Here is a 13686-nt window from a genome sequence, read left to right as displayed (position 1 = left end):
CAGTATTGATAGTGGTTTGACAGTAGAAGGTCAAGACCTCATTGCATACCTATGTTATACCAGTGGTCCCCATGCTCTGCATCTCTGCTTTGGCATCATTTTGTGTTTCAGGGCTGCGCTTGTTGCCTGTGGGCCCAGAAGCCATGTCAGTGGAAAGATGCTTTATAATGCCTGTATATTTGTGACTGAACGCTAAGTGAATGAAGATCAGCAAAATAAGAGGAGGATGAGCTGGAGGAAGCTTGTCTTAGTAACACAGCTGTCAAGTGCTGCATTGCCAGGCAGGAGCAACTGCAAGGACAGGTTTGTTGTTATTGGAGCTGTGCTCATCTGTGTGCTTAGTGCAGTGCTAGACTTTCAGACCTGTGCCCACAAGGGAGTGGTGTTGAGCCACCATTTGCATACCAGGTGCGTGGGATGGATTCACAGGTTTCCTGTATGTCAAGTGTAATACAACCTCAGTGCCTGTTCTGGTTCTGAAATAAAGAAAGTCAAAGAACTGACTTTTCTGTCAGATTTCCTTTACACTGCATTAGGAATAATACAGACACCTTGAAATTCAGGTGGTCTTTAGAATACAGAAAGAAACTGTGTAAATACACCTGTGGTTGTATCCATAATAATCTACTTATGTGTCTATGCCTTTTTTTTCCCCCCTTTTTCTTTCTTAACAATCTAGTGAAGGGGAAGAAAGGGTGTGAAAGCATTTGGAGTCTGATGTGCCTCCTCCAGCCCTTGCTGGGGGCCTGAGTCTATATTCAGCCAGACGGTGCTGATGGAGCACTGAGCATAATTGCAGTGGTAATTACAGGGACTGTATAATGCTAGTTTCTATGCCTGATTGTCTCACGGGGTTAAATTTTCTCCTCTGTACCAACTTAAATGAGTACTTGATTCCATCTGCCCATTTTATCCCCAAGGAATGAAAATTCAAATGCTTCCTGAGGGCATCCCAAACTCAGACTGGAAGTTTTACAATGTGAATGAGTGCTCTCATGGCTTTCTGAAGTTGAAAACTTACACTTCTTAATTAGGGACGGCACCGTCCTGTGCCCTGTCTAAATGAGCACTCGGATGGAGTGTGACAATGAATGCGTATGAGCTGACGACGAGTATTTTCTAGCTGAGCTATCCCCTATGAATTCAGCGAGGGGAAAAACATCAACAAAATGTGGCATCTCATTAAAAGGGAAATGAAAACAAACACATGCAGAATAAGATTAAAAAAATAAGGATAAAAAAGAAGAGGGTTTTTAAGTCCATTACTTCAAGGGCTCCGCTTCTACATTTCTGCAACCAAGGTAGAGCCATACAGACGAGATGCTTTCAAGGTTCATCTTATTCCAGCATCCCACCATCCCCTTGTTATTCCTTATTAAAATAAATGAAGGAATTCCTGGCTGTGGCCACATGAATTCCTTGAGCTCATCCCTCCTTGTAGCGCTGATCTGTGCCTTATCTGCATAGCACAAAGCCAGTCCAAGGGGGAACTTTGCCAAAACCAATCATTGCTCTTTTTTTTTTCTTTATCAGTCTCAAATAAACCTGTTTTAGCTGTGTTTGTGTTGTGATTTTCCTGATGGGAGATGAGAAAGACCAGCAGCCAGGACTCACATCCACCCCAACGTATGGAGGTGATGTGAGGGAAGTGGCTCCGACGCTGCCGCTGCTGCCTGTATGTGACTGCTAAATCGGGTGCTGGTCCTCCAGGGTGTGCTGCACTCTCTGTATTAGAGACTTGAGCCCGTCGCCCCTGAGCCGCAGTGCTGGGCTGTGTCGTGTTTGACCACATTGCCTACGCAAGCTGAAATTAAAAGTTTAAAAAAGAGGGAGAGAAATAAACATCCCTGCCAGCCCGGGAACATTCAACTCCCGTTGGGGAGGAGCTATTTTAAAGTGCAGACAGAGAAATGGCTATTTTTTGCCCCTCGGCCAGACTGACTCAACTAATGCTCTGTATGTAATGCTCTTGTGAATTCTTAAAAAGACGAGTGAAAAAAAAAAAGCAAAACAAAACCAAGAACAGGAAGGGTGGGTCAGCCAGCACCAGGTAGATACGGATGTAACCTGAAAGTTTCTGAGCTATATTAACTCAGTAGATGTGAGATGTCACGAAGTGCTTTGGCACTGAGGTGTGTGTTTGCATTAATGAGACCTTTGGAGAAGTGTAATGCACAATATTATGCATAAAGCACTTTTTGGTGACCATTTCCGTCCAGTGAAGCACAATGTGTGTAGTGTCACTATGCCTGGACCCCGTGGCCCCCAGAGGTGATGTGAGGCAGCCGGCACGAACAGAAACATGACTACCAGCCCAGGGGCCGGGGTTGGATCAGTGCATGTGGTCAAGATGCTCAGAGGTGGCTGCCTGGAACAGCATTTCCAGCTGCTCTTTCATTCACTGCATTTGCATTTCTTTTGTTCCTCTGACACTCAAAGCTCAGGATTCAGGGTCCAAGGAAGTGATGGAGCTGCCATTTCTGGAGGTGACTAAGAACTGTGGAGATGTGGCACTGAGGGATGTGTTCATTGGGCATGGTGGGGATGGGTTGGTGGTTGGACTTGGTGATCTGAGAGGTCTTCTCCAACCTTAATGGTTCTATGATTCTAGTTGCACCCCTTTTTTGGGGAGCAGATGGCCATCACCTGCTGCAGGTGGGCACACTGCTGCTTACCTCCCATCCAAGGTGCGAGGGTGGGACTGTGGCCATGCTTCTGCCCAACTACAGCAATGCATTTAGCTGGAGCATGATGATGGCAGAGCTCGGTGATGACTGTCACTGCCTTTCAGGTATCTCCATCCTGGGGACAGAGATGCTGCAGTCTGTGCCTGGAATTTGGGGTGTTTTAGTCCAATTTTGAGCTGTGTTCTGTTTCCCAGGGGTTTGGCTGTGCACTGCCTGTTTATGGGTTCACTGGCGCCGGGTCTTCAGGGGTTGAGTTAGATGCAGGCCAGACTCCAAGAGCCAAACAACAGCAGGTGGTAATTGTTCGAGGCACCTAAAATAAGTCTGGTGATATATGCTCACATCTTGTGCGGGCCAGGGGTATAATTTGGTCCCAGGTCAAGAGGAAAACACATCCCACCTAATCTGCAGGATGAGACAGAGGAGGAGGAGGAGGGGTTTGATGGTGAGATACAGACAGTGGCACATAACACTGCAGGGGCACTGGCATGGTCCTGGTCCCGGTCCCAGTCCCAGTCTCTTGCCCCAAGGGACCCTGGAGTGACTGCTGGATGTATCCATCCGTTGGTACATTCAAACACTGTATGCGCATAAGGATGTTTGCCTATCGCTGTTCCCTCCCCCTGCCCCATACTATACATCCGAGGGCCGGGGTCCAGCGTGGGTGCCCCATTTCCTGCACGTCATGCCTGGAAGTGTGCACTGAGGGGGTAAATTTAGCAAGGAAAACACAGGGCCGGGCCAGCTGCTCAACACCCTCCTTCCCCCCCCCCCCCACCAGCAGCTGTTTTTGGGGCTGGCGTCCCGCCGGAGGAAGCGTGGGAGGCTGTTTCCCGCTGACACCTCCGCGCCTGGCCCCAGTGCCATTGGCTGCCCATGGCCCCGGGCAGCAGTTAAATGCCAGGCAGCCGTGCCGGGAGGGCAGCACGAGCACCACACGCTTCTACACTTCAGCTGCAGGATGAAGGCTGTGCTGCTGATATTGCTGCTGTGGGCTGCAGCCCGTGCCCACCCTGTAAGTACCCAGCACAGCCCTGAAACTGGCTGGTTCTGCTCCAAATCCAGCTGGCTATTCTCTCAGACCTGCTGGTTCTGCCCCAACCTGACCCAAGGTTTTCTCTTTGTGTGTAGGTGCCTGGCCATCTCTCTGCGTCCCAAGAGCCTGAGGTAAGGTGGTGTGCTCCGTGGCTGTAGGGTGTCATTTATGGGATGCTGATGGGGAGCAATGCTGTGGGTCTGGGAGCTTTGCCCACTGCTTTGGGCCATTAGAGATGAAGTTCATGCCATCTCTGCTAACCTGATATGCTATGCTGTTCTCATGCTAAAAAAAAGGAGTTTCTGTGCTCCAAACTGCTGTGGTCTGGGCTTCCCTGAGCTCAGAGCCTCCTTATACTTGTATCTTTGCGAGATGACATGTTTTGAAAGACCAAAGTCATGTCTGCCTATGGCCAAGAAGGACTGTCCCTCTGCCTTGTCCTCCCATCATCCTAGCTCAAGGGGTGAGCTGGGAAGCACTGTGGGGCTGTGGTTGGGAGCAGCAGGGATGCAGTGATGCTTGGGCACCCAACATGCTGTGTTGTCCACAGGATGCAGCACCAGGGGATGTGGCAAATGCGCTGGGTCCTGTCCTGGGTGATGAAGACCATGGACGCCTCCGTGCCAACTTGGGGCCATGGGAGACCAGTGATGCGGACATAGCCATTGGGAACCATGTGGAGCGAGACCTCGCTGAACACAACGGGCTGCCTGACTGGCCTGGAGATGAGGAGGATGACAGCGGGGACGACACCTTTGATGAGGATAAGGAAGAGGGTGCAGGGCCTGCTTATGGCACTGGGGACATTGGAGGACATGGTGACAGTAGCAGCAGCAGCAGCAGTGAGAGTGCGATGGCCCCACGCCGCCACATCCGATACCGTGGTGGCTCCAGGTGGGGAGGAGGCAGCAGCAGCAGCCAGGAGGATGATGAGGAGAGCATTGGGTTGGGCAGTGAAGGCATGCAGGGTGACGACCCCTCCGTCTTTGACAGCCTGGGTGGCAGGAACCGTGGCAGCCCCTGGGAGGATGAAGACAGCCACTCCCCAGAGACTGAGGACACCAACTCCATAGAAGACAGTGAGGAAAAGAGTCACTCACAGGAGAACAGCGAGGCCAGCAAGTCCAGCGAGGATAGCGGGTCCAGGGAGGATGGGGACAGCCCATCCCAGGAGGATGGGGACAGTCCTTCCAGGGAAGATGAAGACAGCCCATCCCAAGAGGATGGGGACAGCCCATCCCAGGAGAATGAGGACAGCCCATCACAGGAGGCATCAGATGAGGAGTCTGCAGAGGATGGCTCAGAAGAGGCAGTGAGTGCATCCCAGGAACGCAGCAGCAGGGAGGAGAGGGCATCCGCAGAGGACAGAAGTGCGGTGTCAAACCTTGATACCGAGGAGGAGCAGAGCAGGTCCAAAGAGGACAGCTTAGAGACAGAGGAAGACATCTCCAAGCCTGATGAGGATGCTCCAAGTGAATCAACTGAGAGCCAGAGCTCATCCCCAGAGGGCAGCCAGGAGGACAGTGATGGTGAGCAGGACAGGGCAGTGAGCGAAGAGAGCACATCCACAGAGAGCACCAACAGTGCATCCCCAGAAGAGGATGATGATGATGATGATGATGATGATGAGCACTCCCAGGAGGCTACCAGCCGTGGGGATGCCAGCTCACTGCGCAGCCTGACACACCGTAGGCGGCGGCCAGGTGCCTACCACAGGAAGCAGGCTGCCGAGCTCGATGACAACGACTGCCAGGATGGGTACTGATGGCACTGCTGCGTCATTTGTTTGTGGTGGAGTCAGGTCAGCCTCTGCTTCTGCAGACAGACAGGGTGAGGGCTGGCCATGTGGGCAGTGAGTGGTGGGGCCGGCTGTGGGGAATCCCAAGTCCTGACCTGCAGGTGGGGACATCCCACTGCTCTCTCCTTGCCCTTGCTGCTGGGAGTCGTACATGGCATCGCACCGGCACACACTGCACCATGCTGGGGGGGGGGTGTATGTAATATTTTGTAAGAAATGTACAGAAAGTCTTCTATTGTAACCTCTTTATGTCCACGGCACTTATCTCTCCATGCTGAAATGTATCCTGTGTACGTCCTTGATTCACATTAAAACCATCAGACCCCAGCGCTGCAGCTCTGCTGCTGCTTCTCTCTGTGTTGGGGTCAGGGCTGGGCAGAGGGGACACAAACAGCGCTTTTGGTGCACAGCTGGAGAGAGGCACCGCTTTGGCTCCATGTCTGAAATCAGGTTTCTGTGTACCAGAGCTGAATCTGGAGCAGAGCTGTGCCCACACCAGCCCACTGTTAGCTGAGAGCCGGTACTGAGCCATGTCTCTCCTGTGTGTGGGATCTGCTGCAGCACAGCATAGCCCCTACAATATGCCAAGTCTATTTACTGTGCACAAAGTCCATTGCAGTGCATGAACTTCCAAACACCTCTTGGTAAAAACACTCTCCTGACATGCTGGTGCCCAGCTCCTTGTGCACACCTTGCAGCTCCATGTTGCTGCTGAATCTGGATCTACAGCAGAACTGCACCTAGCATTAATTCCCTTCACCTGTCTTCCTGCCACATAGTGTGGGAAATGGCATGAAGCACAGATTGAGCTGATGCAAGGAGCCAGGTCAGATGCTCATACCTAAGGCTGATGCATTTAGGTGCACCATGACGCCAAGCACCGTGAGCTCCTGCCTGTGTTTGCTGTGCTTATTTTTGGTGCTGAGGTTTCCTGCCAGCATAGCTGCAGGGAGATGGCACCGCCTCAGCAAGCTGCAAAAATACCCACCGCACACTGCAACGTGCTGGGCAGCACCTGGATGGGGCATGGCTCCATGGGGCAGAGCACAGGGTGCCCCCCTCACCTTCCTCCTCCTTCTCCTTCTCCTGGGGGGCCCTGCGTTCGTCATCACATGCCCTAATGAGCCCATTGTGGAGCCTGCAGGTGTTGAGTTGCGCTCTGTGGGGCCGAGCCCCATGTGTGGCACCACAGGGACATGGGGCTGGCTGGTGCCAGCCCTCACTCTGCCCTGCCAGCTAAAATAGGCACTGGGTATGCGGTCATTATGCCCCAGCTTTTTTTAGGGATCTTGGGTGAAATCAGCTCTTTTAGAGTCAAAGTTCTTTTTTTAAACCAGTGTCCCTCTAATTACATTAAAAATCACCCCTGGCAGCACTCTCCAATTAAATTTAGTCTCCGACCTCAGCAAGCTTTGCCTGTCCCCATCCCCATCTCCACTGTTGATGCCCATCTCCATTTTGCCCTCCAAGCACCACATTTTTCACCTCTTTAGCAGCGACTGCAGTGTTGGCGCTGGAAAACCACATTGCTTTTTTTGATATTTCCTTTTATTTTTAATTTTTTCTTTTTTTTTTTTCTCTGTGGCTTTTCCTGGCCTGAGCTGGTGTTGGCTGAAAGCCGTGGCCAGCCCTGTGCGTCCCCTGTAATTATGACTGCTGCGCCTTTGGGGATGGGGACAGGGTGGCCAACTGGGGGCACGAGGGCCACTGGACCTCTGGGTGGCCACAGGGACCTCTCTGCCCCACTCAGATGTGGGAACGGCATGAGCTGTTCCCCAAAACCAGCTGATGTGGCTATGGAGGTGAGGACAGAAATTAGCGTGGTCTGACTTGCACTGACGGGAAGCACCGCGTCCCCAGCCCATGTCACCCCATGGGAGGTTGGGACCGTGTGGTGGTCTCACTGTGGTGGCTCTGTCCCATGTGGTCTCTTCCTCATGTTGCATAAAGGGACATCTCCAGGCAGTCTCCTCCTCTCACATTCTCAGCCTGTTCTCCATCAATGCTTTCAACCCAAGGGACTGTGGTGAGATCACTCTTTCTTCTTTTTTGGGTTGCTTTACAGTGGCAGAATTTCCCAAAAAGGGAGGCAGCAAAAAAAAAGAAAGAAAAAGAAAAAAAAAGAAAAACAAAACAACCCCCAAACCAGATTTCCCAATATTTATTTTAACCAAGGCCCAGCACATTATTATACCCTCCAGCCTTGGCCAGACCCTCAATTAAGTGCTGTGGCGCATCCCTCCTGGCAGCGGGGCACTTGAAAATTTGGGGGTTTTCTGGGCGGGCAGAGCCAGGGCAGGGCGGTGATGGGCTGTGGCGGGGGGGCCCCGCGGCTGCCTTATAACCCACAGGGCAGCGGCCACAAGAAATCAGTGCTGGCCCAGTGGCACCATGAGGACAGCGCTGCTGCTCGCCTGCCTGCTGGCCACCGCCTCCGCCTTCTCAGTGAGGAGCTGGCTGCGCAGAGCCCGGGCTGGTGACTCGGAGGAGAATGCGGTAGGGTTGTGCCACGACGGCGCTGGAGCATTGTAGTCCCCCTAAGCTGTGGGGCTGACTCCCTCCCTCTCCTGGCAGGTGCTGAAGAGCCGGCACCGGTACTATCTGTACCGCTACGCCTACCCGCCGCTGCATCGCTACAAGGTGGGTCCGTCGGGTTCCGTGGGTCCCCAGTCTCATGTGCAGGGATATTGCTCCAGCAAGCCTCTGCTGGGCTAAGGCTGCGATGCCCATGATACTGATGGCAATGGCTCTGCTCTCCCTTCACACAGGGCAGTGACTCCTCGGAAGAGGGGGACGGCTCAGAGGAGGAGGAGGAAGGGGGGGTGAGTATGGGCCTCCAGCATGTAGAAACTCAGGGACTTGCATCTGAGCCATCCCACAGATTTTTGGATGAGTGTGAGTCCCCTGTCGTGTCTCCTCCTCACTCCACAGGCACCGTCCCATGCAGGTACTCAGGCAGCAGGTGAGGGGCTGACCCCTGGGGATGTGGGGCCAGGGGGTGAGGCTGCGTCCACCCATCAGGTGAGCTCTCTGAATTCAGAACCCTGAGGTGTGACTGATCCGGGTTATTTACTGCCCTCTCCCTGTGTGCTGCAGGGCTGCAAAGGGGGCCAGAAGGGGACACAGGGTGATTCAGGAGATGAGGACAGTGATGAGGAAGAGGAGGAAGAGGAAGAGGAGGAAGAAGAAGAGGTAGAGGAGCAGGATGTCAGTGTCAATGGGACCAGCACCAACACCACAGCAGAGACACCCCGTGGGAACAGCACTGCGGCAGCCGAGGAAGAGGAAGAGGAGGAGGAGGAGGAGGAGGAGGAGGGAGAGGAAGAAGAGGAGGAGGAAGCTGAAGCCACCACCGCTGCTGCCACCGCTGCTGCTGCCACCACTGCGCAAGATGAAGCAACCACACTGGGTGATGATCAGCGCTTTGAGGCCACTACAGCTGGGGAGCAGTGGGAGTACGAGGTGACAGCGGGAGCCCGCGGGGATGAAGGTCCCACTGAGGGCAGCTATGGGGACCAGGAAGGGCCACCACGTGGGGACACCTACCGCAACTATGAGGATGAGTACGGCTACTACAAGGGGCATGGCTATGACATCTATGGGCAGGATTACTACTATAGCCAGTGAGTGAGTGGTGGAATGCACAACACCGCCCTGGCCTGAGTACTGTCATCCATGTATCGCAGAAACTCAATAAAGCAACAAGTGGAGCTCATGCACAAGGCTTGGTTTGCTTCTGACCATATGTTGTGTGCGTCTTGGGGATCCCTACAAGCCGTGGGGTTACGCTTGCTTGGGGTGTGGACTTTGCACATTGCCTTCTTCCAGCCAGTGGAAGATGACCCCTCAATGTGGTCCCTTCCCAAAAAGTGTTTCGGGGCATGGTGGGATAAATGCAGCATCTAATGGTGGAGGCAAGGCAATACTCAGGCAATAACCTCACAATGTTGCACCCTGCCCAGCCCCACAACCACAAATGCTCCGATAAGGCCCTGGGGTGGCTGCCAACATCAGGGCCTGGTCCCCACGTCAGCCCTGGCATTCCCATGGCCCTGTCCCCACGGCAGCAGGGCTGGCTGGGCGCCGCACTAATTATCAGGCAATTGTGGCCCCAGTGCAGATATTTATACATCATGCTTTCTGTTTGTGCGGCCAGGTGGAACATTTGATAGCTGCCTGCCACCACAGGCACATTTTTAGATGGAAATTACTCCCCCCCGGCACCCGCGGACCTTGACAAATGGCCCTGGGCTGGAGCTGATTGGCTCTGGGCACCCCTGGGCAACTTTAAATTTCAGCTCAGGGTGCAGAGCCCCCAGCATCGCCTGTGGAACTGGGCTCCAAGCAGCACAGGTAACCCCCTCCCCCAGGCTTCACCACAGGGCTGCACCTCACAGCGGGTCATGCTGTGCCCCCAGGAGCCAGCCAGGATGCGCGCAGTCTTCTTCTGCCTCTGCCTCTGCCTGCTGGGCACCGTGCTGCCCACACCCGTGAGTATAGCACTGCCTCCGGGAATGCCCCTTCCAATGCCCCATTGAATAGGCCATCTAATGCCCCACTAACTGCTCCATCAACTACTCTGTCCAATACCCCTATAACTATCCCATTGAACACCCCATTAACTACCCTATTAACTATCCCATTGAACACCCCATTAACTACTCTATTAACTATCCCATTGAATAGTTCATCCAATATCCCATCTAATACCCCATCAGTTACTTGGTAAAATGTTCCATTATCTACCCCATTAACAGTCCCATCATATATGCCATCCAACATGCCATTAATTATCCCGTTAACTACTTTATTAACTATCCCAATGAATACTCCATTCAATATCCCATCTAATACTCCACAGAATATCTCATCTAGTACTCCAGCTACCTTATTAACTACTCAGTCAAATACCCCATATAACATCCTGTGGAATATTCCATCAAATATCCTATTAGCTATCCAATTCAATAACCCATTGAGCACCCCCATCAAATATCTCATTGGCTACTCCACCAAAAAACTATACTCCAATCAATAACCCCATCAAATACCCCACAAACTACCCCACCAAATACTCCCTTAATTATCCCCATCAAATATCTCATTGACTACTCCATTGACAGCCCCATTAACTAACCTATCAAATAAACCATTACATATCCCAGTAGCTTCTCTATCAACTACCCTTTTAACTACCTATCAAATACCCCATCTAATACTCTATTAACTAACACATCAGTTAACATATTGGGATACCCCATTATATACCCCACTGATTACTTCATTGATTACCCCATTGAATACTCATCTAATGCTGATACTTTCCTGCCTGCAGGTGCCACCTCCAGCCAGGGCAAGAGGAAACTGCCCTGGACAGCACCAGGTAGGTCACATCCCACTAAAATGGGTGTGAAAAAGGAGAGAAGCAAGACTTGAGTGCCATGGGATGGAGACGTGGGGGTCAGGGCACACATAAGTGATGGGATGAGAGGAGATAATTAATTATTTTCTTTTTCACCCAAGATATTGCTGAAAGGTTGCAACACCAATCATGGCTTCTTCGTCTTCAAGTTTATGCACTCCTTCATGAGGAGAAACCAGACACAGGTGAAGGTGAGCAGGATGGGGGCACAGCACGGGACCCTGGGGTGTTCCTGCTGCCTTGTGCCCACCCTCCCTATCCCCCTATAGAAAGAAGAAGGTGACCACCAGGGCACAATCCATGGCCGCTGGCTGGGTAAGGTGGACGGGGAGACCCTAGGACAAGGTGTTGGAAGCAGCCATGTGCCAGAGGACAAGGACAGCCCCAAGCCCCACAGCCACATCACTCCAGTAAGCAAAGTGGGAGGCCGTGCTCTGCGCCCCAGTACTGGTGACAGCATCAGTGTGTATCCCACCTCAACCAGCATGGAAGGCAGCGGTGACATGGGTTCAATGTTGCTGGGGGAGATCATCAATGGTGAAGATGGCCTCCCCCAGAGCACCCGCCCTGGTGAACCTCATGGAGATGGCAATGGTGGTAACGGTGTTACACCAGGGGATGGGGCTGTGACAGCAGGGAGGGAGAGGGCCACCGATTCCGAAGGGGCTGGGGGTGAGGGCAGCAGCCATGCCACTGTGCCTGACCAAGGGCAAGCAGGCACCATGGTGACAGGAGACTCTGCCATCACCTCTGTCACCAAGAAGGAGGATGTCCATGTGGATGCGGAAGACATAGGCGAGTTTGCATACATCCCCTACGTGGATGCTGCCACCATCACCCGGGGGCAGGACGGTGAAACACATGTCTCTCCGAAGGATGAGGTGCAGATTTACATTGGAAGAGCCAACATCCAAGTGGGTGAGAATGACGGCAGTGCGGGTAGCACTGGTGCTACCAGCGAGGCCAATGTCATCCCTGCGGCGGTGAATGCCAGGCCTCAGGGATACCCTGAGGAATCAACCTCCATGGCCACCGTGCATCATGGGGACAGTGCCACCAGCAGGCCTGGGGACCACCCTTCTGCAGGAAACAGTGGGGACGGTGCCACTGCCAACCACAGCGGACAAGAGCTGGAGGTCCCTAGCCCTCAGGAGAGCACTGATGGTGAGGCCACTGTCACCACAGCAGCCGGCAGCCAAAGTGGAAAGGGGAGAAGTGGGCAGAGACCAGTGGGGAAGCATAGCCTCCCAGCCACCATGACAACTCAGGGTGCCAGAGGCACAGCCTCCTCAGGGCTGACTATGGGGGACTGTAGCACTGCTGTGAGCACACCACCTGAGAAAGGGAGCCAGGTGGCCACTGCAGGGCAAGAAGGGAGCAGGGAGGTGGGAACAGCAGGTCCAAAGAGACAGAGGGCTAGGATCCAGCAAGAGGTGGCACCAGCACCTGATGTAGAGGGAGGAATGGTGGTCCCTGAGGGGCACGGGGCCAGGACCCAGCCAGGGGTGTCATCAGCACCCAGCACGATGGAGACTGAAGCCCCAGAGAGGCATAGGAGCAGGGTTCAGCAAGGAGTAGCACCAGTACATAGTATGGAGAGGGAAACAGTGACCCCAGAGAGGCAGAGGGCCAGGATGCAACCAGGGTCAGCCAGGATGCAACCAGGGTCAGCCAGGCTGGGACAAGTAGCGAGACCAGAGGTGGCACCAGCACCCAGCACAGCAGGGGGAATTGTGGCCCCAGAGGGCCACCGGGCCAGGGTTTGGCCAGGGGCAGCACCAGCACCTGGAGTGATACGGGTGGCCAGGCCAGCCCCCAGCAGAGTATATAATGGGGACAAAAGGGATGCCATGGGAAAGTCCACTGATGTGCCAAGGGATCCCTGGGTGTGGGGCAGCACCAGCCCCCAAACCCAGCACACCAGGGGCAGCATGGTGGCAGGAAGCTTTTCCCACCTGCATGGAGGGCAGAGGATGGGGAGCCTGGCAGAGCTGGAGCGCTCCAGGCAGGTGGAGCAGGTGAGGCAAGCCGACCGGCTGCGCCTGCATGAGCGAGCCCTGTATGGCCTCAGTGGGGTGGGTGGCCCCCTGCAGCCCCTTGCAGCCCAAGCTGACTCCTGGAGCGCCGACAGCAGCCAGTCTTCTGAGGGGCAGTGGGGCAGCCGCAGTAACAGCGGTGAGGAGGATGGCGAGGTCAGGGGGTATCCCCACCGCCGAAGGTCCTTCTGAGGAGTGCCCTCAAAAGCATCAGGGTGACGCAGCACCCTCTCGGCGGCGTAGGGTAGCATTGTTCCCGAGGAAAGATGTGGGGAGAAAAGCCCTCCAGCCTCACCGTGCTTCTGAAGAAATAAAGGCATTTCTGTCACTATCACTGGCGTTTGCCTAATTCTATCCCCAGCCCGAGCACATCCGCATGCGGGCTATGGCCACCAATGAGCGTTGGGCACCATCTAGTGGGGAAACCTTTGGGTGGGGGAGCGCTCCGCAGCTTACGCACCATCTAGGAATGGGATAAAAGCACACAGCGGTGTGTTTCATAGAATCATAGAACTGTTTGACTTGGAAGGAACCCTTCCAATACTTCCAAGTTTCCCGAGGAAAGGCTGCTTACCGGGGCGTTCCAGCAGAATACGATTGCCATTGGCACAACGTGCTCTCTGGCTCAGTGGAGCTGCAGATGCTGGGGTAAGCCCTGGTTTATGGAAGCTGTAACGCACTCCATCGCTGGTCCCAGCGTTGTCCCT

General features: G+C 53.8%; 3 protein-coding genes across 3 annotated transcripts; all 3 read left to right on the top strand.

Moving 5' to 3' along the window:
* The first annotated feature begins 3559 nt into the window (after positions 1-3559).
* DMP1 (dentin matrix acidic phosphoprotein 1) lies at positions 3560-5848 on the top strand. Its single transcript, XM_015861515.3, has 3 exons — positions 3560-3702; positions 3819-3854; positions 4274-5848. Exons 1-3 carry the CDS (start codon positions 3649-3651, stop codon positions 5486-5488), a joined length of 1305 nt encoding a protein of 434 aa, XP_015717001.3. The 5' UTR covers positions 3560-3648; the 3' UTR covers positions 5489-5848.
* Positions 5849-7892: 2044 nt separating this feature from the next.
* On the top strand, positions 7893-9236 carry IBSP (integrin binding sialoprotein). Its single transcript, XM_015861466.3, has 5 exons — positions 7893-8017; positions 8096-8161; positions 8290-8343; positions 8453-8542; positions 8618-9236. Exons 1-5 carry the CDS (start codon positions 7913-7915, stop codon positions 9146-9148), a joined length of 846 nt encoding a protein of 281 aa, XP_015716952.1. The 5' UTR covers positions 7893-7912; the 3' UTR covers positions 9149-9236.
* A 577-nt stretch (positions 9237-9813) lies between these two features.
* On the top strand, positions 9814-13291 carry LOC107313329 (ovocleidin-116-like). Its single transcript, XM_085546704.1, has 4 exons — positions 9814-10011; positions 10857-10904; positions 11045-11134; positions 11213-13291. Exons 1-4 carry the CDS (start codon positions 9925-9927, stop codon positions 13169-13171), a joined length of 2184 nt encoding a protein of 727 aa, XP_085402830.1. The 5' UTR covers positions 9814-9924; the 3' UTR covers positions 13172-13291.
* Positions 13292-13686: the final 395 nt, after the last annotated feature.

This window comes from Coturnix japonica, chromosome 4 (assembly GCF_054131305.1).
Source record: "Coturnix japonica strain WE chromosome 4, WE-NBRP24, whole genome shotgun sequence".
NCBI classification, from domain to species: Eukaryota; Metazoa; Chordata; class Aves; order Galliformes; family Phasianidae; genus Coturnix; species Coturnix japonica.
The sequence above is the reverse complement of the archived record's forward strand: the minus strand, read 5'-3'. Positions and strand labels throughout refer to the sequence as shown.

Bases quoted from the DNA above. Each gene is read 5' to 3' on its own strand.
- DMP1 (XM_015861515.3), top strand. From the start codon at position 3,649: ATGAAGGCTGTGCTGCTGATATTGCTGCTGTGGGCTGCAGCCCGTGCC. The intron at 3,703-3,818 runs GTAAGTACCCAG...CTTTGTGTGTAG, and splicing joins CTGCAGCCCGTGCCCACCCT to GTGCCTGGCCATCTCTCTGC. The intron at 3,855-4,273 runs GTAAGGTGGTGT...TGTTGTCCACAG, and splicing joins CTGCGTCCCAAGAGCCTGAG to GATGCAGCACCAGGGGATGT.
- IBSP (XM_015861466.3), top strand. From the start codon at position 7,913: ATGAGGACAGCGCTGCTGCTCGCCTGCCTGCTGGCCACCGCCTCCGCC. The intron at 8,018-8,095 runs GTAGGGTTGTGC...CTCTCCTGGCAG, and splicing joins GTGACTCGGAGGAGAATGCG to GTGCTGAAGAGCCGGCACCG. The intron at 8,543-8,617 runs GTGAGCTCTCTG...TGTGTGCTGCAG, and splicing joins AGGCTGCGTCCACCCATCAG to GGCTGCAAAGGGGGCCAGAA.
- LOC107313329 (XM_085546704.1), top strand. From the start codon at position 9,925: ATGCTGTGCCCCCAGGAGCCAGCCAGGATGCGCGCAGTCTTCTTCTGC. The intron at 10,905-11,044 runs GTAGGTCACATC...TTTTCACCCAAG, and splicing joins ACTGCCCTGGACAGCACCAG to ATATTGCTGAAAGGTTGCAA. The intron at 11,135-11,212 runs GTGAGCAGGATG...ATCCCCCTATAG, and splicing joins GAAACCAGACACAGGTGAAG to AAAGAAGAAGGTGACCACCA.